This window comes from Streptopelia decaocto (genome assembly GCF_964273445.1).
Source record: "Streptopelia decaocto genome assembly, chromosome: 13".
In the NCBI taxonomy this organism is placed as follows: Eukaryota; Metazoa; Chordata; class Aves; order Columbiformes; family Columbidae; genus Streptopelia; species Streptopelia decaocto.
This window is the reverse complement of record NC_138668.1, coordinates 3,339,414-3,364,401: the sequence shown is the minus strand read 5'-3', so window position 1 is coordinate 3,364,401 and position 24,988 is coordinate 3,339,414. Positions and strand designations below refer to the sequence as shown.

Sequence of the window (24,988 nt, the reverse complement as noted above, 5' to 3'; positions counted from 1 at the left end):
ATTTCAATTCACCTTTGAGATTGTCTCCTTGAAACTCGCCCTCAGCCAAAAAAACGAGAAAGGCTGAGCAGGTTGTATAGCAATTAGTAGAAAAATAATGACATCCTCAGACCGGGATGATGTTGGCAGGATCATGTAAAGACAATAAATCTACCTGGAAATGCAAGAGAGAGTCAAAGAGAGCCCGCAAATAAAGTTACACATCTAAATCCACATTTAAACAAAGCACTGCCCTCAATTTCCAGTCGTACCGAACAGCCTCTGCTCACACTGCAGTCAATTTGAGCTTGCAAATGCTTATAACCTTTAAAGAGAAGGTGCTGAAATCCCGGGAGGTTTGCCCGCACCGCAGCTCTGTGCAGAGCAGAAGCTTCACCTCAGTTTTTCTCGCTGCTTGCTTGGGATATTTGCTCTCTGGGCTGTGTGGCACCGAGAGCTTTTCATCAAGACAAAACTCCTATTCCTTTTCTTTGTGACAGTTGCCACGATGCTCTGTAGCACAGGTAGGCTACAAATCCTCGTGATTCATTGGGTAAATGTAAGAACTCTTCATGAAGCATTCCTTGGTGCTCTTCCTTCTGCTCCAGCTTCTTGGTAGCAAAGGATTTATCCTCTACTGACTTTCTAATTGTTTCTACAATGCCAATATTATGTCAGGAAATTCATAGACAAGTCTGGGACAAGATTTCCCGATACTCGTGCCATTTACATAAACACGCAGGCAAAAGCGAGGAGAAAAATGCAGTGAAAGAGATTGAAGATTTTCTGTGTATCAGCTTGATCCCACAGTTCCAAACAATCCCAAGCAAATTTCTGTTTTGTAAAGACCTCTGATCCTTTTGTATCTGGCAAGCATTTCCCCCCCAGTTCATCAAAGCATGCTTTTGTGAACATGCCTGCTTTTATTCCCTAGTAATCAATATATTTGCATTTTGGTGTTAGCACCTAGAGGCCAAAATCTCATTGCACAATGTGTTGCATAAACACATAACAAAGAGGCAGCTCCAGGCCTAAAAAGCCTCTAATCTGGATGTCTACACATTATAATGGAGGGGTGGTTGCAGCATGTTCTGACATATCAGCTGTAATCTTATCTACCTAGTGAGTAACAACAAGAGAGAAGACACAGCAATATTCGACGCAGCATGTACTGACAAATGCTGCACACGCAGAAGCTCCAAAGTTTACAGCCGGGTTCCTGACACACACGGTCATGGAAAATAGAGCCAGAAAGGATTTGGAGAGGGCTCAGAGATCCATCCTGCATCACACCGGGATTCGGCTCGGCCGCTCCGATGTTTGTGTCATCTCCATCACTGACCTCTTTCCGGATTCCCCTGCCATCCCCACACAAACTCTGCAAGCGCATCCTTATTTTAATATCTCTTAGAGTAACTCCTTTTTTTCTTTTTTCATGTCTAGCCTAAACCATCCTCACCATATAGAAGTTCTCTCCCTGCAGTGGCACGGAAAACAGATTGTTTCTTCTCCCGTCGCAGCTACTGCCCTCAAGTTATGGCGTAGATAAGCAACCGTTAAGTGGATTATAAAAGCCAAATACAACACAACAAACAGAAGGTCACAAGATAAAACAGCCGGACCGATTGCAGAATGGGCAAAGCGAAATGCAAGGGGTCTCCTTGCAGTATGGGCTTAGAGAAGGGAGGGAAGGATGATACCTCCCAAGAAAGAACGTAGAGGTGCATCTGCAGATGTTTGCAGTCACTCCCATGAAGGCAAAGCAGCTTGAGAGAAAAATGTTCAGTGTTTATTGGCCATTTTCTTACAGAGTCTGGGAAAAAGAGGGGGGAGCGAGGACCGCTTCCCCTGTGCAGCAGTACCTCTGTGCCATCAGGAATGCTGCGTGAATGATGCTGATGAGTTCAATAACAATTAGTTAATTGTGCTTCAAAAACAGCTACTGCGAAGCTGCTCTCTGCTGTGACAATGCAGCACAAACTATTTTTAGAATGTAAAAGATGTTTCCCACCAATTTCTGGCTGGTTTAAGCTACATTTTGTGGTGGATGTACACACTTTTTCCAAGGACTGCACTTTCTGGGGTTGCTCTGATGTATTTCAGATGCAGTGGGACAAACAGACACATGACAAAAGCTGGGGTGTGTGTGTGTGTGTTTGTGCACTGTGTGTGCAGGTAGAAATAACCAGCATTTAATAGGAATTGACCCTTTTTTTCAGGGATGTTGATTTGTGTGATATATGTGTTAATTTACATGGCTGCATAGATCAGTGTAAGAGAAACTGAAACATTTCCTAATGTACAAGACACCAGTGGAAGTCAATAAATGAAGAGCCCTCAAGAACACTGATCAAGAGGGAGCAGAATCTAATCAATGCAGAAATAGGAAGACAAACAGGCAAACCTACCTTGGTGGAGAAGAAGGGGTGGAGAGGAGAAAGAGAATAGCTGCCATATTATCTGGGTAGGCAAACACTTGGCCCTCTCCTTGTATACTACACTTAGTACAGTAGCTGTGCTTTACCCCATCAAATTTTTAAGGGTATTATGGTCAGGAAAAAGCATGAATAAAAACAGCTGCAAATGATACCCAAATGTAACATCCCCAGCTTCTTTGCTTAGCACTGGGAAGCTTCCCAACATTGACTATGCATGTGTTCAGCATCTGCAGAGATGTGAGAGGGAGGTGTGGGTGGAGGGAGGAAAGAGGGAGGGATGACATTCACTGCACGTATTGGAAGAACATTGATATGAAACAAGGGCTAGAAATGGAGCATCCTTTCCACAGACCCAGACTTTAGGAGGTTATCTGCCGATGCCGTTTTTTGAACTGAGGAGGCAATCATGTTCTGAGGAAACCTCCACGGATATGACTTATTCACGAAGTACCTTCATAAACTGGCAAGTGACTCAAGCAGAAGTAATTCTCACCCTGTCCCTCACCATCTTTTCCAGCAGTGGCGAAAACACTATTGCTGTGATTACTAATCATTCAGTCTGGGGTTGAGATTTCCCAATGAGCCATGTGCAATCCAGGATTTCATGGGACAGGGCACAATCTGAGTGATGCAGAAAAAGTTACTGTGATGGCATTACAATGCCTACAAGCAAAGCAAATCTCATGGAACAGTACTGCGAAATAGAGCCTGCAAACAAAAACTAAACACTTTTCTTTTGCTGAAGCCCACAGTTCTACTTAGTTAATACAAACCTAAAATAGGCTATCACATTGCATACTGAGATTATCCATCAAGGGACTGAGACCTCCTGGCCCAAAAGAAAAGCCCTTATGGAACTGTCAGGCTGCCTCTGGCAAGGGCATACAGGTGGTTAAAGGAGGAAGGGGGAAAATAATAAAAAAAGAGCTTTTTCCTCTATTTCTTTTGTGTCAACAAGGATATGATCACACACGGGCAAGCAGCCCATCAGTCAGCAGAGACGGACCCGTGAGCAGGAACAGCATGAGTCTGACAAGCATTAGGTATGCGCAAACAAACACCCAGGCAAAACCCTACAAGCTAAAACCCTTCTCACTTCCATCAATGCAAATGTGGGTACAGCTCCGCTAAAGCTGGGAGAGCTCAGCCAGTGTGAACGCCCTGTAAGCGAGGGCAGAGCCAGCTCTGCTGAGAGCGGGATTCACCCCCAGGGAGGTGCTGAAGGTTGTTCAAGGGTGCAAGGGATGGGGAAGATCTGCTGAGTGTTTGGTACTCCAGCCTCATCCTACGAGAAGCACCGGGTTGGAAAGTACCGCTCTCAACCTCCTTGAAAAAGTTTACCCGTTAGACAGAGGCAAAATTATCTACTTCAGACTATGCCCCCAGGCTCTCTGGTCCCCACGACTCCTCCTCCTCCATTTATAGTCATGTTCTACTCATTATATTTTGTTAATCCCACACTCTAATATCATAATACCACAAGTTCATGGCAGCCAACAAAAGCACCCGCTTAATGTTCACTAACAGTAACGGCAGCACCTACTAACGCCCAATAAGCACCGACAACTCCTTATGCTCCACTAAAGCCAAGAGAATATACCAAATAACTAGGGTGAATCTCCACGGCGTTTGCCATATATCAAATGTTAAAAGCCATACTGGAAAAAAGTCAAACTGAGCAGGTCAGATCTGCCACCGTGATAACCTTTCACTTGGCTTTAATGCAAGTTTGGGGAGATGAACCCCACGAGGGATTAATTTGGGATTTACAGATTGCAAGGGTCAGGGAAGCCCAGGGAGGACTGAGATCTTGTGCTCCTGGGGAGAGAAAGATTACATTTACATTTTCTCGACTCTGAGTGAGAGTTTTCTCTCTCTTTGTTTAATCTGCAGTCACAGCATCCCTGAGTTCATCCCTGTGGTCCTACCCCCCCACACCCCCTCCGTGTCCGGGCTGCTGTGGCCAAAATGTTTTACACTATTGCTAATTCTTACTTTCATAGGAAAAAGCTGCAACTTTTTTTTGGTTTCAGTCTACAACAGGCAACCTGAAATGCCTCCAGGTCCATGATTGACGACGGATACAGCAAACAGATGTCAGAAAAGAAAACCAACTGTGTTTCTCTACAGCTGGCTTCACAGCAAAGCCGTGCAGAGGAGGCAAAACCACGGGAGTTGAGACCCATATGAAAATACTTACTGCATTTTGCTCACATATCCCAGGATGACTGAAAACAAGCAGGGCAGGACTGCACAATTAGAGGAAACAGAAATTTGGCTGCAAATATAACCCTTAAGTCAAGAAATACTCAAACTGCAGCGTGTGTCTGCTTTAATATGAGTTATCAGCCAGGGGCTTCCCTACTTCTTTACCAGTGCAATTTATGGTCCGTTTTACTTTACTACTGATTGCTCATGTTTTTGAAAGGAAGGTTAATTCCTTCGCTTTTAATAGAGTAGCTGTGCTGTTAGTTCGGTAAGGCTTTGCATACACGATCAGGCTTCTCGTCCCTCCGTGTACTGTGCAGGGATGTCCCTGCACTCGGTTCTTCACAGGCCATAGAACACAGTGGCAGAACAGCTAATTTGTCCTACCCCTCCCACTACAGAACAAAGAAAGGAGTCCTGGTGATGAATTTGAGCTCGGAGAGCCTTTCTGTCTTGGGCTGCAGTCAGTACCAAAAATCGACATCAAATTGTTGGGTTTGTGAGATGGAAGTTCATCATCCGAGCAAAATGTCGCATGGCAAATGCAGCCCAACGCCACCCACACCAGCAGCAGCAGTGGCGGAGATAAGCGAGCTCGGTTGATCAAAACCCAATGGTATTTTTGCTTGGACAGAAACATCTTTCCTACATTGAGATGTCATAAAAAGACGCAATTAAACCACAGCTAAGCAGGAGTTGCAGCACCGTATAAAGCATTGTGCTGTACCAAAGGCTGCTTTTGACCAATATTAACAACTTAACGAGCTGTTAATGAGGCACACATTCAGCTTTTACTTGCAGCATGAAAACATTGCAAATCATTTTAGGGAGCTTCTGGATTGTCAACAGAGAATTAAAAGTGTCAAATAAGCCCATCAAATCTATGTCTCAATCTGGACATTGCTTTCCAGTGCAGTCTCTTAAAATTCCTTTTCCTATATGGTAGAATAACTTGCTTTGACAGCAGTACGACTCTCACTTAGACTTTGCTTCCTTCTGCCTTGACATTAGATTTCAGTCTCCAGAGAGCTGCAGGGATGTCTTTTTGACATGTTGACATTAAGGACACTTCTTCCATAGACTCACGCTGGCGCAGTTACTTTCTGTCTCACCATTATATGAGCAGCTCCTGAGCTCAGCTACCGAATTTGGAAGTTTAATTATGAAAGCTTTGTGCTCATCTGTAAACAGATTAAGAATGTAAAGCTACACTTAAAAAACAAGCCAGCTCGAATAGGAAAAGGGAGCCAAGGTTTATATAGAAAATTCATATCCGTAATTCCCCAGCAGTGCAGCAATACCAGTAACACACAAGGAATGACTAATGCTCTAATGTAAGCACACTTTAGTTTGTTATTTTTTACTATCCTGTCACAGCCCTGCAGGATTAGATAACGCAGGCGAGTGCTATCTATACTGCTATTACCACCAGTGGAGCTGCATTGATGGGAACAACAAATCCAAATTAGACTTACTGCAGGCAAGCTCCAAGTGGAAACCACATATAGACGCAGTCCAAAGGAGTTTAAAATCCACCAAGATGGGATGTACCCAGTGCTGATCCTACTTTCAGAAACAGAATGCGGTTAGGATACATGCATAATGGCTTCCAGTAATGTAAGAGAAACTGAAAAAAGGTTTGTGTCCCAGTTCAAACTGGAAATGTTTCACCACTGTTTCATTCCCCTGTCTTCTTATAGTTTGGCTTTCTTGCTCTGCTCTTTTAGTGCGTTCTTGGGGAACACGGCTCAGATCTTTAACTCTGAGCTCAGAGAACGTCTCCTTCCTTAGGGAGAAAGACACTGGGGACAGGACGAAAGCCGGAGTCACTCCTGGAGCAGGGTGTTCCCAGGACGGCTGTGTAAAGCGCATTCACAATTGAGTGTGATATTGGAACAGCTCTGAAGATTCTTTACATTTAAAGAGGAGGGGAAAGGAAAATCAATGTTTCCAACACCCTGCCACCCCCCAAAAGAAGCCTTTTGCTGACGCTGAGAAGTGTCGATTAAAAGGCTAATACCTTGGCATTTCAAAGGCTTGGTGCTTTTAAAGTGCCAACAAAGGTCAATGCGTTTTGTTTAAAGTTTGAGCAAGTGAAACCAATAATTTATGTATTACAGTACTTTCCAACAGCTTCCCTTTTGTTTATCAAGGGAAGACACTGTCCCTAGGCTGACAGGTTTTAGGCTACTGCAATGTGAAACGGCCACGATAATCCTCCTCTCCCCTCTTCCCGGCTGGGATGGAAATGCCCACCCGGTTCTTCCAGCTGTGCCAGCAGCAACGCGTTCCCTATCTGCATACGCACAGCCAGGCTCCGCGAGACACGGCCACGTGTCCCCAGCAGATAGGAGAAAACAGCCAAGGGGGCCACAGCAGACTGATGGAAGCTGCCAGCTCTAACGCGCTGAAATGTTGTCATTCCTCTTGTAGGCTGTTAACAAGGAGGCACAGGGGACTTCTCTGCACAGCATCTTCTCAGCTACATGTGGGGCAGGGAAGGAGATAAAGCTCCTGCGCTATAAGAGAAAGGGGGGGCCCAAAGTAGTGCTGTGGGATCTTCTTCTCCAGAAAGCAACTTATGATGGGGAGGTGACACCACGTAGGGTATTTTGTATGAACACGTGAAAAGAGTGACGCCTGCAAAAAGAGATGAAAATAGTTTCTAAAGCAGTTATGAAGTAGTTTATAAAGGGAAGCCAGGTGCCTGAGTCAAGTCTTTTCTTCCTTAAGAAGCTTCTTTTCTCTATTTTGCCTTCTCTTTCCAAAACCCAACCCACTATTTTTGGTCTTGGAGCTTTCCAGATGGTTTCTGTTTCTTGCCAGGCAGCTCTGAGTTACTGGCAGAGCTGAGCTTCCCTCCATGTGTCAGCTATGGGTGGACAAAATAAAGTTTGTGAACTCCAGGAACACCTGTGGGGCTGCAGGCAAGAGGGCAGATGGAAATAATTGCAGATAACAGCAGGAAATCTGCTTTAGTGTGTGCTAGTTTCACACCAAGAGGCAGACTCAGGTTTTTGAAGATGGTAAGAGAAGAAAGGTAAGAAGCCGTCAAACCTCTGTCCCACTTCTGTTCCTTTCCAAGCTACGGTTTCACTTGGAAGAAAGTGAGATGGCCAGGAAACCTTTCCTGTAAGATGATGGTACAATCAAGGTGGCATTTTAAGAGAGGACTGCTAAGGGGATCTGTTTCCCAGCTCTTTTTACTGCTTGCCTTTCCCGTTGCAGAACCAGCTCTCAGAGACCATTATTAAAAAGAACAGCAACAACAACAGCCTCATCAGTTCTTGTGAATTCTGAAGGTCACCAATGTCACCATCCGCTAAAATGGCATACATCACTCCCCTCTTCACACAAATGGATTTACAACCTGTTTAAAGGGTAGTGTCTCCAGGTGCACTTCACCCCTTCTGCCACCTCCTCTCCATACGTGCGCTCTCCTCCAGCAGCAGCTGCTGGAAGAAATTATGAATTCCATTATTTTTCATCCAGAACAGCAGAACAGCTTCACAGTATATGGGAGAAGCACTGGAGGCTGCAGGCTCGTTAGCACAGAATTTGTACTGCTGCCTTCCATTTTATTCACCTTCCCAAATTAGGTGAAGCACGCCTGCCCCAAACCTGTGATTTCTGTTTAATTAAAATGCAGGTAGCGGAGTCTCCTGAACTCCAGAGCCCACCACACAATCAGACAGTGACAGTGACCTGGTAGAATAATGCTCTTGATATAGTGGCTGCTCTAACAGTCTTTATTTCAGTCGAGCAGAACAGCACCTCTGGTAGCAGCTGCATTTAGGGCTGGGATGGATATTGGTACCCAGCCTTTCACTGAACACTCGCTGCTTTCCCAATCAAAGCCGGCATCCCTGACAGCTGAACTGTTAAATGAATTAACAAGGCGAGAAGGGGGCTTGCCAACGGGGCTGCGTCTCCCTTCCGAATTTCTGCAAGTGGTGGCTTTCAATTTTTCTGTCATTTGTCAGGAGAGGCACGTAGTTCTCTAACAAGCAGGGCAGAGCCGCAGCCAGCTCTAAAAAGGCAATGTTATGAGGACCTTCTGGTCCACGGAGGAGGAGGATCCAGATGCCTGAGGCAGGCGGGGGAAGGACACCGGCTCTGTTCAGACCGAACGGGCAGCGCATCCTTCCCGGCTGCTCGGAGCGCAAGGACTCCCAGCCTGTCCTCCTGGCATAGGAAGAATTACTCTGCCAGTGAGTTTTGCAAACACCCAGGCAGAACTCAAAACGGAGCCTTTGCTGGGGCTTTGGTCTTATGGGCTACTGTAACAAAAAAACCCAAATGCATCCAGCTCCGTTATTCCCCAGGCAGGTCCGGATACAGAGACCTACTGCTCGTGCCCGGCCCTTTGCCAACCAGCAGGTTGCTCTCCTCCAAAATTTCTCACTGCCCATCAGTCAGAGCCAAGTGAGACCTGAGCTCCCAAGGAGGCTGTTGGCTGGGGAACAGCTCAACGGCACCACAGGGCTTGACAGAAATTCCTTATTCGGGTACTTTTTACTTGTTAGATTGGCAAAACTGCCAGAAGGTTGGTTTTAATGGTGCTTTCTTTTTCAAGTTTGCCAGGGGGCTCCATTGCCTACCTGAGCTTTTACTGTAAAAATCCAGATACAGGATAGAAAAAGCTTCAAATCTAACAGGGGAGAGCACAAGAGGGAAGGAATTACAGACATTCCTACTTCTTCATCGCTCGTCTGGCTGCACCAGACCCAGAAGCTGAACAGCACATCAACCACCAGTATCACTTCCAGGTGCCCCACGTTGTATTAAACACCCACCAGAAATGCACAGAACTGGGTATTTTGACTGAGCTGGCCTAAACCCAGCACATTTCCCCAAAGGCATGTGCTGTATATTCCTTTTTACAACCGACAGAGGAATGTTCTCACCCCTACCAGAATTACTGCGACCCTTACGGCGGAACGAAGCACCGTCTCGCAGCACTGAGACGTGAGTTATCTGGGACCTTCCGACTGGGGACTGGGACCCCTCAGTCATTTTGTGTTCAGTGCTGTGCCCGTGTTGTCAGCATTATTGTTTATTGAGAAGGTTTTCTCTAGTTTTAACGTGGATGCCCCATTGCTGAAGCTAAACAGACCCATTTTTTTCCAGCTTCCCGCTTAACTGCCTTTACCACGGGTAAGAACATCACGCAGACTATAACAACAAAAACGTGTATTTCCACAGCACACTTTAACTCAAAGGTGTCACAAATCAATTTAAAACTTAAATTGCAATACCAGCTCCAATTACTTTACTCACAGCATAAATCACAGTCAGTTCTGGAGGTGGAAGAGGGAGTTATATAACAAAGAGTAATAACTTCACACAACAAGAGAGAAAATCGGCAGGAAGATCCCACATTCATCATTTCTACTGCATGAACGTGGACTGTCCCTAACCAGAGGTAAACCAGTATCTCTCAAAAACCATCTGAGTCACGCTACAACTCCAGATACACCAGTTCTGCCTGTGGAAGAAGCTCTGGATATCTCAGCTTCCTCCCAAGTTTGGCTCCTTCCACTTCCCTGTTCCCTGAGTTATAATAAGAAAGACCCGGACCATGAGATTAAAAGACACGACATAACAGCATTTCCTTGTTTCCCAGCTGATTTGCTGTGCTGTGTACATGTGTACAAACGCGTGTGCTGGCTCCATTTGCAGCAGTGAGATATTAACTCTGAAACAAAAATGTATTTGGAAGCCAGATACAGTTGGCTCCACTTGGGGCTTTCTTTGCTGCAGTTGCAGAAGTAAGTTGGAGCAGCAGCAAACTAGAAAAAAAAAGAACATGTAAATATTGCCAGCTGTCTCTCCAGAACCAGGCTGCTCTGATTAATTTATGAAGTTTTCAGAGAAAGATAGTAAATGTTACATCATGTTTGAAATGAAAAGGTTAAGTAGAGTTTAAAAATGGTGCAGCAGAGTTTAAAAAAATAATGTGCTTTGCTTAGTTTTGAGCAATGGAATATTTAGTGAATAATAATAAAATCAATCTGTGCTGGGTTTGATAGCTTCCACATCCTAGCCTTGAGACAGAAGAACAAAAGTGTAATCAGATTTCGTTGCAGTGGCAGACTGAACAACAGGAGGGTGCGCGCTGCCTGTTCTTGTTCTAAGCTTCAAAAGATGCTGCTGCGGGAATTGATACCATAACTAACAACTATTTCGGCGCCAGCCTCTCGCTGGCTGGGGTCACCATAAATACGGCACCGCCGCCATGGCTGTGAGGAAGACATCAGCTATTCCAGTCCTGTCTTCCTCAGCTAGAGAAGAACAGACTCAGCTGTGGGTTATCTGGGCTATGCAAGTCACCTGTTTCACAAGGTCTAGTTAAATGTCTTGTCCTGATTTCTGCCTCCGGCCTTCCAATGGAAGGATTTTAAAATGATCAGCAAGTCACATTTCATAAATACAGCCTGGATTCACGCACTAGATCCATAAGCAAAGGCGTGAATAGTGCCACTGACCCTCAGCTTGTGTAGGGCTGGATGCAGGTACAGAGTCGGCACGTCCCTGAGATTCACCATCAGCTGTGGCTCCACAGCCACCATTACACCGGCACGGCATCTTCTTGACTTCCAAAGCATAAAAATACAGCAAGGTGCGGTGCTCAGGCAATGTCTCTACACAGAGAGCTATAAAATAAAAGAACCAGCTTTCCAAGTCTCCCTTGTTTTGTAGTTTTGGTTCTTTTCCCTCGTGGCTTCCCTGTGCTCCACTTTTCACTTCTTTAACTTGAGTCAATTTTTCCCTCAAGCTAATTTGGTATGAACAGTCGTCCTCCTGCAACTCCAAAAATATTGTCTTTCTTTCAAATGCCCTTTCTCCCCTTACTCACACAGACCAGCTGGCTTTCCAGTGGCAAGAAACTGTCAGTGCAAACCCATTCCAGGAGAGGATGCTACAAAAAACGGTTTGTGATCACGACTGGCGAGTTTTCCAAACCATCCCTTTCCTGGACAAATATTAAACATTATCTGAAGAATACTAAGACATGCTGGTACTTTTAAAAAATATCAACTAATTTTCCTTTTACCTACCTGCTTCACCCACAAAGACTTCCACTGGTGTGCTGGTAGGGCTCTCACCAATTACATTATATGCTGTCATTAGCACCTCATATCTCTTGTATTTCTTCAACTCTGAAAAAGTAAAATACCATATTATATATAATTATTTATACTATATTACAGGTATTTTTTAGAGTCCATCATCCCATTATCAGCAGAATTCTCTCTCATTAAACACAGCATTAGAACAGCACAATAGTACAATGTCTACTTCCATCCTTCCTTAATTCACACATCACAATTTGCAGAATCGTGAAAGGTCTTTGTGATGAAAAGGTAGGATTTGCCAGTGTTTTCCCATGGTGTTGCTGCAGTAAGAGGGATCACTCCTGATGGGTAACTAGCTAGATGAACATCTCTAGGTCATTCTTAATGACAGAAAAAGGCAGGACTTTGCTTTGAATGTTCAACATGTGGGTTCCTTTTGATCTCTACTGGTAGGAAAGAACATGGCTTCAAGCCTTTGCCTAATCCTAGGGATTTTCATCCAGGGAGTCATTTAGAAACTGCACTGCTCAAGAACATCACTGCACAAGATCCTCTGTGGTGGGGAATCTGGAGTCCCACTGGAAGCAAACTCAAGGATGTCTTTCTCCTTCAAAGTGACCACAGCCTGAACATAAATCACAAAGACAAAGGAGAATTTGAAGTCTGGACTCCATTTGGCCACTAGGCAACCAATTTCTTTGCTGACATATAGAAACTGCTCTGACAGATGAGGTAGGAGAGCGAGAGCAGTAGGAACGAAAACTAGAAACCCCAGTGGTGCGAGGGTAATGAGTAGATGCAAACGAGGTTGAGTAGAATCATGTCAACGTCATTAGGGGAGGCAGCGCCTGAGCAGTTTCAGATTTTGCATTTTCAAGATGAAAGAATCAATCCTAACAGAAATATTTATCATCTAAAATATTTAACATTGAAATTAGAGTAAGAGAGCAATCAATAATATAAATTGCCCTATTCAAATGAGCATTGAATTGATTAAGACATGCATGGCCAGGGGTCTAAATTTCTCCCACTGCCAATGATTTTCTTTGCTTTCTATGAATCACGTGGTACCCTTAATTCTGTGGCTGACAGTATGTCATCGGTTTGGTAAGGTTCAATAAACCTAATCATACAGGTTCATCTAATTTCAGTTTCACAGGAGTGTTTACAAGAGTTGTGCTCCTCTACCTGACTCAGACTCCAGTATCATTCCCTGCTCTCAGGCGTTCTGTAAATGAGATCTGATACATCGCTAACTTTTTGATGTGATACCACTAAATTCAGATGGACTGCAAAATATGCAGCAAGCAAATCAGCAATAATGATGCTCAGTTCGTAAACAAACAAATATAGTAAGATATATAGGCTATAGTACTGGGCAGCTCGTACAGAGAAGCTTTAACCACTGCCATGAAAAGCCACAAGGGAGATTTTCGTGTTAAACTGGATGTGGAAGAAAATGGAACACATGAGAGTTCATGCATGCAAGTTTCAGTGGGGACAGGGCTTCATTTGTTTTTTAGCCCATCACAATCTGTGACTCAAAAGCCTTGGGCAAAACCTATCTAGTGAACCATCATCACCACAAAGCAACTTGCCTTTTAACTCTGTCGAATGCTATTTTATTCATTTCCAATTGAAAACACCTCTGGAGATGCACATAAATTCATTGGGCCCTCTCTAGACTGGCCTCCTACTCCATGGAATGCCTGAGCATTGCAGTGCTCGAATCACAGGACTAATGATGTGATACAGCTAAACTCAGATGGACTGCAAAATATGTAGCAAGCAAATCAAAATTCATTTAGCATCAGCAATACTGGGTTGTTATAGTCAATAATGTTTTACCTTCCCAGCAGCCACATTTTTACAACAGCTACCTACTTGCATCATCAATGTCTCTTGATGTAGGGAAAGCAAAGGCTTAAAGAAAAAGAAACTCAAGAAAGCAGAATCATTAATCTGTGTTGATTTCTGCTAGATCCACTGAGGAGGACCATAGGAGTTTGCCTATAGTGTATTTTGAGCCACTAAAAAGAGTCTCATCTAAAGGCAATGTGCACTTACGTGTTAATTCATACGTCGTTAATGCAGAGCTGCTGTTCACTGTCTTGAAGCTGCTTTGGGCTATTCAGGGTAAGCAAAGCAGAAAGCTTGTTACAGTGCAAGGAAATAGTTATTGCAAATGATGTACAGCAGAGACAGAGGCAAATGATGCAGCACACACACACACAGTTTGAGCTTTAGGACTATACCTTGAAGGGCAATAAAATCACATCACTCTCTTGTAACACATCAAAAGCACCTCACCCACATGGGGCTGTTTCATTTCCTCCTCAAACAGAGGATCTCACAAATATACAACACAGAAATGTTCTGACTCCTAGATTAAATAGAACAAATCAGTAAAACTGAAACAATTTCTAGGGGGAAAACTCTTAACACTGTATTACATCCTTATTTCTCAACATGCAAAATCCAAAACCTGAAGAGCTGCAGGGTAAAGATCTGGAACACGGGCCACAGAGAGCGAACACTTACAATAGAACGCGACCCGTTTTTTTAAGTGTGTGTTAGATTTCCCACAGCTTCACTTATAGAATTCAATCTTCGTGCTGTGAGCAAATTGTAATAATATGCAAAGCCGAGCAAAACCGCAGGTCAGTGAGGAACAGAGGTGCACTAAGGTGAGAATTGTCATATTATAGAGGAGAAAGAGGGAAATTTCTCTTCAAATACACTTGTCTCCACCCCTTTCTATCTCTCTTGATTCCCTGGAGAGGTTCAGCACATTTTTTTCTACTCTACAGCTATTGTGAACATAGCTCAGGGCTCGCCAAGAAGAGGGGAGAGAAGAAACCAGTATGTTTTAGAGGCTCCCTGGCTTGTGAGACCATAGAGCATCCAAAGTCATTATTTCATAATATACATAGTCAGTCATTCGGCTTTTGTCTGGAAAAAAACCTGCTTATGCATACCTACACCTACAGGAGCTTTACATGTCTACTCTGTCCTGGTTAAAACTCTGTATGGCTTGAGAAGTCTCATTCAGCATTGACCACAGAAGTAAGGTCAGAATTAGGTGCTTACATTATATTTAAATCATTCACTTTTTACACAGCCCCGCAAAAATCACTCTTGCTTTTGTAGAAACCACTTTTATGGGTTCAGGGAAACAGGGAAGATAATGCAAGGTATTAAAATAGTCTCACTCAACCCTATTCTGCTGCTCTTAGAGTATTATCTTATTCTGAATATTCTACTGACATCAAACAGGACAAAAGCTGGTCCCTCCATGAGCATCTCTCATTGCTGGACCATATCTGTCAGGCTGCAGAGTGCTCACGTCTTTGCTTCTCATCATCTTGTTCTGCCTGTTCTTCCCTCTGATTTCCTTTCTAGCCTTTGTCTAAAAATCCTTTTAATTTTTCTATTATTACTCTCCCCCTTCACCTTCTTTCTATGTGAACCAAAACTCCCAGCGACTAACATGGCAAGCATGCACCTCGCAATTCTTGCTCATTTTTGCTATTTTCTTCCAAAATAGGGACAAGCACTTTGAAATTTGAAAAAATTCTATTTCAAATTTCCCCTCAGCTGTTTTCTTATACTGCTAAAAGAAAAACAACATGTCAATTATAACTACCAAAAATTAGCAAGAAAGAAAAAGGTTCCCAGCTGAGGAAAATGAAGTCTCTGTCTTTTTTTTTTTTTCTTTGATGGCAGAACAATGTATATCAGGGTAATCATGAAATGGAGGTAGCAGAAAGCAAGAAATCAGAGGGTACATGGGGGACAGAACATCAATTCGAGCACAGATTAGAGAGCACCATTACAAGTGATGCTGATCAGAGTTATTAGCATTTTTCAGCATCTTCACCCTGATTGTGTAAAAGCTAAATTATCTCCAGCACTCTTAGACACAATTGTGCGTTATTTCCACGGGGCAAGAGGGCACACAGTGTCTGGTATAACGACAGATTTCTATTCTGGGATATTACAGGCTCCAAAACACGGGCTTACGTGTGAGCTCTGCTCTTAAAGCCGAGGGGTTCTGGATGGTTTTTGATTCTTTTCCAGATCCAGTGTCGTAATCCAGCTCCCGATAGTAGATGCGGTATCCCAACAGCAAGCCGTTCAGACTCTCCGTTTTGGGTGGCTGAAAAACATTCACATGAAGAACAGGCTCGTTGAGATGGGCATTGTGACAAATATCCGTCACCATAGGTGACAGGTGACACCCGTCCTGTGCGAGGGGATGCAGTGTTCTCTGGTGAAAACTGCCATTAATAATACATAGGGTCAAAGGCTGCGTAATTTGAAAAAACACAAGTTAAAGGCAACTTTGATGACTTCACTGTGGCAATTACAAAAGGCTCTTTGCACTACTAAGAACTAAATTCCTTTCCATCTTGGTCCACAAAAACTTGTGTGCGATAAAGGTTATAAATAAACACGTTGCTGGCTACCAACAGTGGAACTGCAAACCAGTATTTCACTTTGAGATGAAGAGAAAGAAATCATTTTGGCAAAGACAGAATTTCTTTAGCGGCTGTTTCCCTTGGGGATTGTTCATAGAACATTCTTCATTTGGCATTATTTTATTGGAAGGCTGATGAGAAAATAACATTGGTGTATTCTGGCTTTAATTAGAAAGATGAAAATAGGTCTAACAGCTCACAGAGGCATTTGGAGAGAAGTCATTGTATGACGGATTCTGGTGTGTTGCATCTGTCCAGTCCCACAGGCAAACCCCGGCCTCTGTGGTACGTATGGCCATTGGGCTGGCTCAAACACAAGTTTTCTTTCTTCTCCAACATGCTGGAAGATGCTCAAAGACATAATATCTCAGCAAGGATTCCTCAGCAGCCCCTCACGACTTCCTTCAGGTACAGACATACAGCCAGTAGCCAAATGAAAAGGAGATTTTTGGCTGAATGGCTCGCTTAAATAAAGACAAGCAAAGGGATTCTTCATGTTTAAGAAAAAATTGGCTTTCATGAGTCTAATACAGGCTGAGAACTGCAGAGAAGAAAAGATGCCCTGAGCCACTTATCTTCTAAAGATTCTTGTACTGAAATTTAAGGGGCTGAAAGTATAAATGAAAAGGATTTTAATGATGATCTCGCCTTTAATCCAGAGGGATCCCTAGCAGTCTTGAGAACTTCACTAAGGAAAACCTTCTGTCCATTGTGGAGAAATGAACCGCTGGTGTGAAACGCTGTCACAAGAGAAGGTAATAACACATGTAATTTTAATGAAAGAAGTAAGAATGTTTTTACAGGAAAGGAGACAGATATTTGCTAATAACCTAACATTCTGCTTCCAGAAATGACAAGAATTTTCCATTATTTCAGGATGACGGTAAGAGAACAGAGAGGGCTGTTCTGTCTCAGTACAAAGGACTTTGCTTTGGGTGAGGGCTGAGGAATGAAGTGGAAAGATTGCGGTTTATGGAAACCAAAACAGAAAATCACATGAACCAGAGTATAGGAAAGCTACACAGCTACCAGGAAAAGGAGCAGAAACTGCTCCTGCAAGAAGCCACTGCCTTCTGCAGTTGTCCTGCCCAATCCAAATAGTCCCAAGATATCGCTGTCACTTGCTCTGCATGGCTGGAGAACCTCATCCATCATTGTTTCATGCTCATTATTGTCCTCCATCCTTTGGAGAAGCTCTGACCGCCTTTCACTCTCATTTAGCACCTGCATTTCAGAACGATCTGGGAACACGGGGCTGTGAGGGATCTCAGGAATCGCAGGACTGGGCCCTCAGGACTGCAGAAAATCAGCTGCTTCGAGTTCTTTTCACACACAGAGCAACCCCCGCCAGACAACAAGCTGATTTTTCTGCTTCCCAATCTTCCTATTGGAAAGCTGCTTCAAACCTCACTACCTGGAGAGTTAGAAACCTTCATTTAATTTCTAATCTAAATAATTCATAGCTAGCTTATAACCATTTGCTCCTGTGCTAACATTGCCTTTTGGGTTAAATTGTTCTCCCTACGGGGTGCTTACGCCCGTGTTGTATTTTAAAAAGGGCAATCATGTTCCTTCTCAGACTCCATTTTACAAGGCAAATACATCAACCTCTTGTACAATCGTCTTTCCTGGTCTCAGACTGAGCCTCTTGTTCAAGGGGCTGAGCAAACAGACTAAACAAAGTGCCAGGGCCACCTGCTTACAAGGTTGTTTGTGGCCCAGCTGAAATGTTCTCCTCCACAATGCGGATGAGAGATGGTTTATTGGCAATTCCTGGTATATCTATCATGAGCTTTTTGCCTCTTTTCCAATCTTCTGACTGTCCTTTTCTGTTTTCTATACTATAGTGAAGCTGCTTTAGCTGTGATGGTGCCCAAGCAGAGAAGGAATCACCAGGCAAAGCACGAGAACAGGGTCCCACCAAGATATTAAGACTTCTTGAGTGCATCTCCCCAAAGCAGGAGAGAGGCAGCAAGAAAGCAAAGCCTGTCCAGCATGGAAATAAACTTCACACAGTGAAAAAAACTACATGGATTTGTATTTCAGTTCATTACTACCTAGAAGGAAGATGTCAGTGTCTCTTCCTGTTTTAACTATTAATAATTTTATTTTTAACTAAAAACCAGTTGAGAATATCCTACAGAATCTTGAAAGGAAAACACTGCTGAAGCTAAGAAAAGAGAGTATTACTTTCTGTTCTGCCATGTAACAGCCTAATATTTAATTAAGATAAAGCTTAATTCCTCATTGTGGTACAAAACTGATTTGTTGATAGGAAACATTGTGTTCTTATGCTTTCATGTGATTCTCCATTTTTTCTTTCCCATAAATTTAGGACAGGAAAGCTCAGAAAATAAATGGCTTGAACACTGCCTTTCTCCTTGCCATGGAAATGATGATTCTTTCCTGAAAAGGGTACTCTGCTAAAAGGTCAGGTCTTCCCCTTCCTATCTGTCTCTCACGGACAAAACTCTGCTTTTGATGTAATGGATTATTTAGAATTTTGTAGGAAGGCCTGAGGGATATGCTGAAATAGGTAAAATTATTATGAGTGGCAGCCTGGAATGTTGTACAGAAGCAAGAGAAACATTTTTGTGCTGTTTAAAAATGAAAAAAAAAAAAGAAGACTAAAATGTAAGTAAAATGTAAGTTTGAATAATTGTTATCTCTAAGGTAGAGGCAGAACAGTGCATGATCCCGATGTTAACTTAACATCGTCTAGAACATTTGAAGTAACCTTGCATTATTGATACAACAGACCTCGATGGAAATGACTTCTTTTCTTCCTACTTTCAATTTAAAAATAACGGACTGATTGGACCAAGCAGCTGAAAGCACAGATAGTGCATCTAGAGTTTGTTTTGTGAATTATTAACATGGCTCAAAGTTAAAAATTTAGCTTTGCTTGGAAATCCACTCTCGCATTTAGCGCGACTGCGGTTTTCAGTTTACATTGTTTCTTAGACACTGCCGTGAAACTTCCTCTTAATTGGAGGCTATTGTGGGACTTGAAGATTTTTGTTTATTTGAAAAATATAGTACGGCTGAATTACTAGGACCTATTAATATACATGTAGTAATGACACATAATCGCCCACAACTCCCTTGAGATGGCTTTGGCACAACAACCCCATTTCATTTTCATGAAATAAAAAGCATCCAATTACCTAAACAACCACCTATTTCACATTAACTACACACCAATAATCAGTCAATTGGGGAATGCTTGTTTCCGCGGTACATCATGCCTCACATCCTCTTTGTACACCCTTTTTTCTTCACTGCGGGCTTTATTTGTAGGCGGGGCGGTAGATTTACATCTCTCCATAATTCCTCTGGTTGAACTGTTCAACATGTCCTCTATTTGTTCACCATGCTGTAAGCAATGATGTTATTCAGCATTATGCTGTGTGAACTTGGGCCAGCGACACAGCAGTACAGCCAGATATATTTTTAAAATGTTGCTGCAGAGCAATAAACAGACCCTCATACATACATTTTTTTTTCCCAAAAATGCAAGGAGCCCCATCTGTACTGTAAAGGCATATGTACATTTTTCACTGTAATGCAATCTGTCCAAAGTTATCCTTATAACGTGTGCGCGACGTTGTCTCGGGAGCAGGGTGGGCAGAGGCTTTCCAGGATAGGTTACGGATATCGTGCAGAACCCCACTGGGTTCCCTCTATTAATGCTCACTCTGCAAAAAGAAGCCTCAGGCACTGGGTCACAAAATGTTCCAGCATCTCCCAGGAGGCCGGTACTGAAAGATAAAGGAATGCCTGTATAAAATGCAGACTTGGCACAAATACTTTCACATCCAACTCAGAGACATTACAGAGAGCTCAAAATTCCTTTCTGTTCTCTGAAGAAATCTCCATTTGTAGCCCTCGCAGAGCCAAAAGGGCACATGGAGTTCCTCAAAGGTATGAGCAGGATCTCAGGCACAGCATAAGCTTCTGATTATTTGAGGCGCTGCAGCACGCAGCGTGCGATGCGAATGAAAGCGAGATTTTGATCACCTGAACTTTACCAGGTCTGCACTCCATTGAATGTTTTCAGTGTAAAGATGCACATCTGTTGATATCAATGAAAAGAGAACCTGTACAAGTAGTGATCTTGGGCATGGCTACAGAAACTCCTTTACCTTCTAAGTTTTCTCTCATGGAGCACAAAGTAAAAACAACTGCCAGAAATTTCCATCCGTTACCACAATATATGCCTAGATCAGGAAAACAAGAAAATACTTGCAGTTCTTCAACTTTTATACAGCACTTCCAGCCCAGCAGAACGTCCCTTGCAACGTCAACAAGTCAAAGCAAACAAAACTTGTTTGAGAAACATCAACATCTTGCATTTTACCTACCTGCCACTGCACAAGGACAGACGAAGTGGTGTGGGGAGTCACCAACACAGAACTGGGGGGTTCTCCTGGAACTAAACAAGAACAAAAATATAACCAAAGCCGTTATAGCAACAGGGTGGAAAACCGGCACGTTCTCTTCGTCAAATTCTCTTTCTTCACTGCCAAAGAACATCTTCTATCCCAGCTACTGCACGGTGGGTCTCAAATGCAATGCGGTGGATATGAATATTGCAATCTGGGCAGAAGCCAATCACTCCTCCTACACCCCTTGCTCTACCTGTGGCCTTGGCAACTTGAATAGGAATACGGGAAAAGCCGAGGGCATAAATGTGGAGGAAGGTGCAGCACGCCAGCCACTCATAATCAACTGGATATATGTTTGAAAGGAAATTAAAGCAGCATTAAACCAGCTGCATGTGTGCAAACCTCTCCCAACTTTTCCATGGTATTTTTGCCACAGCTGGGACAAGCTCACCTTGTTTTTAGGAGCCTGTGTCACATAGTCACAGATTATTTCAGTTAGGACAGCTTGATTTACCATGGGTTAACCCATTCCTGTGCCCATGGCGATAGCACGTACACACACAGGTTATAGCAGCTCAAATACGAGGAAGCGAAGGCTTATCAGGAGCTCACAGCCCTCCACAGCGCAATGCTCTGGTGGCAGCACCAGGTTTGCTCAGCAGAATAAACGTTCACTTCGTTAAGGAGTTGAGAAGCTTCTGCAGTATCTCCCTGTTGTATTGTGAGGAGGCCAAGCACAAGTCTGGATTCACTGTCGCTAAACTCAAAGAGGACAGAAAATAAAACTTCAAATTCCGAACCAGCGAGCCAGTGGTGCCGCATTAGTACCAGTTACAGCCTGCACCGCCATGGCAGCCGCTGCTCAGGAAGACAGAGAGTCAGGGTGTCTCTAAAAGGCTGGTAGGCAGGTGATTCAAGTATTACATGGGTTCTTGTTTAACACAGAATACTCCTGAGCTCTGTCCTCTCTTTTTCTGATGTCAAAATCACATTCATTAAACGTTCCTTTGCAAAATAATTTCCTACTTTTATATTTCCATGTCATATTTAACTAGCCATTCCTTGAGCTATATGAAACACCGGCTAATTCCTAGGACCCTATATACAGAATCATACATGTATACACATATATATCTATATCTCAGTACTACCACATTTCCCAGGCTAAGGATAAATACTGTTGCTCTTTTAAACTTTGCAGAGCTCTCTTCTCCATTCAAGACACCAGAGCTACTTCTGCATTCAGGCATCGACTTTATACAATCAAGGAATTAGAAGCTGATCTCTAAGGCTAAAAATAAAAGCCTTGTCAATGTCATTCACAGTTTATTAGCCCTGATCTGCAGGATTAAATGTTCATGTATCCAGGAGCTTCATACTCTTTCTTACTTACACCTCAACAATTTTGCCATATTGCAGATGTGGATTGTGAGTGAAAACAATTGAAGAAACTTCTTCAAATGTATGCACAGTTCTACATTTATTTTTAATGATCTCTTGTAAATTATTCAATTTCTGCAAAGATAATGGTTAGTGCAGAGTTTGGAAGCCAATCAAACAGAGTTTAATTCCATTTTGAGACTCCTGAAAGTATGATTCATTATCAGAGGGCACCGCAGGACACTTAAGGCTGCCTGTTATTAATTCAGCCACATCTCATTACTACCTGTATCAATCTCCTATGAACAAAACTGCATTGGCTGTTGAATTTTCACACCACATTCCCAGTGGAGAACACCTTGCAGCAGCTCCAGCAAACCCAGGAGCACTGGGGAGCGCCCATTGACGGTGATGCCCCCGCCGTGTCGCTTCTTGCTTACCGTCCTGCAGAGTTGTCACCGCCTCCGTCTCCGCACTGAAGTCACTGTCCCCGATGTCATTGGTTGCTTTTACTCGCAGTTTGTAAGAGGTGAATGGGTTCAAGCTGTGGAATGTAAGAAGTAAGGCTGAGGGATGGAAATCTCCCCACACCATCATGTCTTGCCTCAGAACAAGTCTCTACAGAGAACCTGCCCTTTGGCAACCGAAGTCCTGGAGCAGTTTGTCTCTTCTCCATATCATCTTTTCTTCACAGCCTCCCCCAGCTTCCTCATGGCATGGGGGTGTTTGCACCATTGCTGCCATCAGCATGTTCTCAGGTTTGCATTGGCCTGAGCTCCTGAAAACACGCACGGATTCACAGCGGAGCAGGGCTCCAGTAAACAGCCTTTAAGTTGCAGTTTACGGAGCAGCCTACGACTAGAGCTTGTTGGAGAGGACAAGATGTGCTGCCAAGTCTTGTAAGGTTACGCAAAACCTGGCTTTCCAGGTGCTTTGCCTGAGAAAACCTCCAAGCAGGTCCGTGGGTCAGCTCATCCTCAGTGCACAGATGGGGATGATGGGAAGAGAAGAGGCAGGTAACGTGTCCAGGGCCAGCAGGTGCCCAGCAGGCTCTGGAATCCACATCACCAGCCTTCTGACTAATCCCCTAGACCACTGCGTTTGATCAGCACGTTTTATTCCTACTGAATTTCAAATTAATGCTATTACCTGGATTATTTAATAAAGAAGGTAACAACAGGTTCCTCGCAGCTCTTTTATCTAGGCAGAGCTTTAAGATATGCAAAGAGTGATTTCCAGCTGACATAACCTTCACAAAGACTCTTCTGTCTTGGCTTGGCAGGGGAAGGTGTGGGGGAGGCTGCCTTGTGAGTCACAGACTGAGGCTGGAAATGCAGAGCTATAAGTTACAGGGGATTTAGCTAATTAATTGGTAGTGTCTAGCCATCAGCTGGCAGATGTAACACTGACTACAAACCCAAGTAAAGTTACTTGTAAGGAATGATTAAACATCAAGGGATAATGCGTTTGGATGGGCAGCACTCTCACATCACACGTGTGCTGCTCCTCTGGACTTCCACACGAAAAAGCTTTTAGCAAGGGGGAGAAGAAACCTTTCAGCAGTGCCACCCTATTAGGGCACCGTTACTCACCCACAGCAACTTGAGTGAGTTGAATAATCTTTCTTGATCTTTTGTTTTCAGTAATGCCAATGCCAAGTCTAAATGACATAGTTGGTTTCCTTGGTTTTACAGGTTTTGACTAGAAAGATACTGGGTATAATTCAGGGTGGGTATAAAATCTCCAAGGTCAATGAATTTGGTCTATATTTGTATCTATAATTGTCAAGTTTTCTTTTTTATGCACAGTTAGATGAAAGGATAGCAATATAGCTGTATCTTCTGGCACATGATCGGTGAGCTGCCATACACCATAGCCACCGATGTTTTTATAACACACCTGAAAAATCTGTGTCTGAGTGCTTTGGACACTTGATTCTCCAAAAGCTCACAGCCTTTTAGAAATAATCCGATTTGTACTAGTTGGTCAATAGAGGAAATGGACAGCAAAACAAGTACCTTCTCATAGACATCCAATTGCTTTCACAGATGTTACAAGGACTTCAATTACAACAGCATCGCTGAGGTTATAATGAAGTCTGAATGAAGTTTAAACATTCTGATGATATCTATAGACTTCAGTATGGAAAACACAGATAAAAATAGTTCCCATTTCATCTGGAAAAGCTTATATAGAGATAATTGCAATGCAGTACTGAGAATGGATTTTAACATCAGTCACCACAGAAAGGATTTTTAACTAGTTGTATTTTACAGGCTATTATGTAGCTACATATGGTTTAGCCCATGTAGTATTACCTACCACACTGAGGGCTTCAAAAACATACATTGCAATCCAACTGTAATTAGATTCATTGCATGACCTTCAGCAAATCTCTCAACTGCTGTTCAAAACATCATCTCTAAAATGAGAGCAGTGACCCTCACTTAACCTCTCTACCCCAAAAAGACTGAGATGCTTGCTTTTGTTTCCTAACTTTGGAAGTGGAAAGTGTGGAAATTTCTACGCTAGCCCAGGATCATATGGTACCTTTCAATAATGCACGATGTCGCCTCGTGGCTGATGGAAGAGGAGTAGGTTTGCCAGTCTCCATTTGGCAGTTCTCTCACTTGCACTGTGAAATATCGTATTGGTGAAGATCCATCACTTCCAGGGACCCACTTCAACAGCAGACTCCGTGATGACACATCACTCTGGGGGGTCATCAGCTGCCTGGGAGGTGCTGGTCTTTCTGCAACGAAACCATAATTTGAGAGGACATTCAAGCTAACCTAAAATGTGACAGCCCAATGGGACTTTCACAGTGGTGGTGCCACAGGAGACTGAACACTTGGGTTTGCCCCATGAGGTTCACAAGCCACCCAATTCCTTAATCTACTGCAAAGAGCAGCAGTAAAACTGGTTCTTATCTCCCTGGCACAGAAGGTCACCACTGAATACACACTTTCTTAGCAACAGGCCTCAGATTTCAAGGCGTCTTAGCCTGGCAGGTTAAGGAAGAATCGTTAGGACCA

General features: G+C 43.4%; 1 protein-coding gene across 1 annotated transcript in view; it reads right to left on the bottom strand.

The window, feature by feature from the left end:
- Positions 1 to 24,988, bottom strand: part of SDK1 (sidekick cell adhesion molecule 1) — a 373,777-nt gene that overhangs the window by 34,599 nt on the left and 314,190 nt on the right. Inside the window, exons 30-35 of the mRNA XM_082064834.1 lie at positions 24,504 to 24,705; positions 22,394 to 22,497; positions 20,550 to 20,620; positions 15,728 to 15,863; positions 13,772 to 13,831; positions 11,687 to 11,788 (exon numbers count right to left, since the gene is read on the bottom strand). Coding sequence (XP_081920960.1) covers positions 11,687 to 11,788; positions 13,772 to 13,831; positions 15,728 to 15,863; positions 20,550 to 20,620; positions 22,394 to 22,497; positions 24,504 to 24,705 — 675 coding nt within the window. The remainder of the gene's footprint in view (positions 1 to 11,686; positions 11,789 to 13,771; positions 13,832 to 15,727; positions 15,864 to 20,549; positions 20,621 to 22,393; positions 22,498 to 24,503; positions 24,706 to 24,988) is intronic.